Source organism: Triticum urartu, chromosome 3A, assembly GCF_056163025.1.
Source record: "Triticum urartu cultivar PI428250 chromosome 3A, HENAU_Tu73, whole genome shotgun sequence".
Classification (NCBI taxonomy): Eukaryota; Viridiplantae; Streptophyta; class Magnoliopsida; order Poales; family Poaceae; genus Triticum; species Triticum urartu.
In genome coordinates this window covers 172,791,359-172,794,328 of record NC_141875.1, presented here as the reverse complement: position 1 = coordinate 172,794,328, position 2,970 = coordinate 172,791,359, and the positions used below count along the sequence as shown (strand labels likewise).

The 2,970-nt window shown below is 50.1% G+C and overlaps 1 protein-coding gene across 1 annotated transcript; it reads left to right on the top strand.

Moving 5' to 3' along the window:
• Positions 1-1,433: 1,433 nt before the first annotated feature.
• LOC147979082 (uncharacterized) lies at positions 1,434-2,324 on the top strand. The gene has a single exon (XM_087515023.1). It carries the CDS (start codon positions 1,434-1,436, stop codon positions 2,322-2,324), a length of 891 nt encoding a protein of 296 aa, XP_087371149.1.
• The last annotated feature ends 646 nt before the right edge of the window (positions 2,325-2,970 follow it).

Genomic DNA, 2,970 nt, shown 5'->3' with positions numbered 1-2,970 from the left:
ACTTGCAAACGTATATAAACTGATGAAATTTAGTGTAAAAAATGAGAAGTGATTATTTAATTTGATAAGTAAACAAACCCTCTCATCTGGATTTAAAGGGCTCGAGGGCCAAAACTGTAGGACCAAGAGTAATGCATCTAAATGTGGCCAATGACGGCGTGAAGAAGCAGTTTCCGCATACAATGCACAAATTGGAGGGGGGGAAAACCATCGCATGCATTGATTGGTGCTCTACGACGATCCGCTGGAGGGACTAAATCAACCATTTTTCTCGAACGACTCAAAAATAACAGACGTACTCATTGCACATGGCTTCATAATAATGGATGGAGGTAAGAGACAGAAGTACGAGCTAGCCCAATTTAGTCACGGTTTCTTTTTCTTTTTACAACAAATGTTCGGAATCTTAAAAAATGTTTGCATTTTTCAAAATGTGTTTATTTCTAAAAAAAGAATCATGTTTTTAAATTTTGTCCAGGCATTCGAAAATAGTTCAGTATTCCAAAATTTGTTCACTCCTTTTAAAAAAATGTTTGAAAACTCAAATAAGTTTAATTCTTGTCCTGTAATTTTTAGAGAAACAAAATCGAAGAACTATAGTCGCTAGGGACGTTGTTAACTCACTGGAGGTATATGATTGGTCCCACTCAAGCACAACTTTTTGCTAGCTGTTTTTATATTTTGCCACTGCCGTTTTTTATATCTAATGCGCTGCGCTGCAAACATTGCACCAAAGTTAGCCTGTCGTGCTGGCTAGGAGTGCGGGTGTAGCAGTCCCTGGTAATATTTACCTAATAATAAAGTAAATTGGGTTTCTTTATTCTGCGGGATGACACAAGATGAGCGTGATTAGCGGGAACCTTGTCGGGGCGAGCCCAAGGCGATTGCCCAGGGGGAATGAATCCGTCAACCCGACAACTGATCCGCAAGAGATTGGAAGGAAAGATGTGAGAGTTGAGCGATCATGGAGTGCCCGTGCGGAGCCTGATCCACTGGGCTTGCGCGAGGATTGGATCCGGATGAGAGGTTCCGTGCGGCGTCTCGCTGCAAAAAGGAAGGAGACCATGCGACATCGGCAGGAAAGCGGGGAAAATCGCTTAGTTTCCTTGGATCAGGGATTCGATAGGATCCGGTGCAAAGTTCATCAAATGAAAACGGATCTGCAATGTAAGTTTATGGCAGGAGATCGTTTCGGGGAGGAAAAGGGTCTGGGGGTTCCTCATTCTGCAGATCCGCCGGATAAAGGAGGAGGTCAGTTGCTAAGTAATGATGATACGGGGAGGCATATGATGGAAGTTAATCACGGATTGGCGGATCCGGTTGATCAGATACCATCTAAGATTTGGAGACCACAGGTTCTTAAGGAGGGGACCGAGGGACTGCGAAGCTCACCAGACCCAATTTGTTCATCCACCATAAACAAACCAGAGCCCATGGCAGACAAACCACATCGTGAGGGTAAGGAACCAATGGAGCAGTCCGGCAAGCTGGAGGTGATTGGCAAGGGCAAGCTGGGATCCAAGCCACTGCTGCGCGGTGGATCCTCACGGGGGAGTGGTGACCCGTACCGCACCCCTGTGGGGCAGGGAGGAGCGGCGCCGCAAGGCTCCATGACGGCGGGCAGAGGCGCTGTCACGCCTGCTTTCCCTGTTGCCCTAGAGAAGAAGGTGCCAAAGGTGGTGCACCTGAACCTAAACAAGGAGAGGGCGGCCATGCGAACAAGATGGATAGCTGTCGGGCTCTTCTTCTCGGTGCAGCTGTTCAGCATTGGAGGACTGTTCAAGGAGCTCAAGAGCAAGTGGGGTCTGAGGGGGCGACTCATCCATTCGCCCCTGAAGAACAACCGCTTTCTCCTCGAGTTCGAGCACGAGGGCGACCTCAGGTTCATCCTCAGGAATGGTCCATGGACACACCGTGGAGACGCCTTCTTGGTGTCCGTAGTGGACGGGAGCGCCAGGCCAAGCGATGTGGAGATCACGCACATGCCGATTTGGGTTCGTATCTATGATGCACCCCCGATCATGCTCTCTGAACCTGTGGCGCGTGAGATCGGCAGAAGGCTCGGTGAAGTGCTCGAGGTGCACACGGACAGAGAAGGTAATATATGGGGCGACTATCTCAGAATTCGCATTAACCATTATGTAGATGAGCCCCTCTGTAGCACCTTAGAGTCTCATGATTTTGCTGAAAATGAAGTTTTCTTCCTAGAGGTAAAATATGAGAGAGTCCCTCGTTTCTGTAGCTACTGTGGTTTCCTCGGTCATAGCCAGCGCGATTGTAAGCTACTCGTAGACCTCCAAAAGATGAGGTTCTCGGCGGAATAGCTATGTCAACCATGGCACTGTCAACGCCCGTCGCTATCTGCACTTCGACTCGGAGGTCGGATGTGGGATAAGAGCAGAACCGGAGAGGCACGCAGCAGGAAACAGCATGGACATCCCTGAGGATGTGCTGATGGACCCGGCGGTGCAGGCTGCGATTGCAGCGGTTAGTGCCATCAGGCTCGGACCTGGAAAAAGTACGACGGAGGAGACGCCAGATCCAAAACTTGGAATGGAGGAGGAGGGGTCCAATACCAATAAAACCCCTCCACATCCTACTCTGAACTCTGCCCCTGATGCGATCGACGAGGGGGCCGCCACCAACATTTCCATGCCTCGCTCGACCGTTGATGCTCATGAAGCGAACGATGATCAGAATTCCAAAGAGTCTAGCATGGAAGCCCCTCCGGGCTTTGGCCCTATTCCTCACTATCGTTCGGAGCTGGCGACTGGCCCTACACCAACCCTGACACCGCTGGCTCCCCAGGCCAACATTGAGGGCCTGATCACTGGGGGGCCTGAAGTTCAGTTGCAGAACGGAATGCAGGTTGGTGATGTGGAAAATGAGCACAAGCAGGAGGTACAGGCAGAGAACCAGACAGTCAAGAAGGATGCAGGCAAGCAGCAGGGTTGTGGCTCAGGGGAAAAG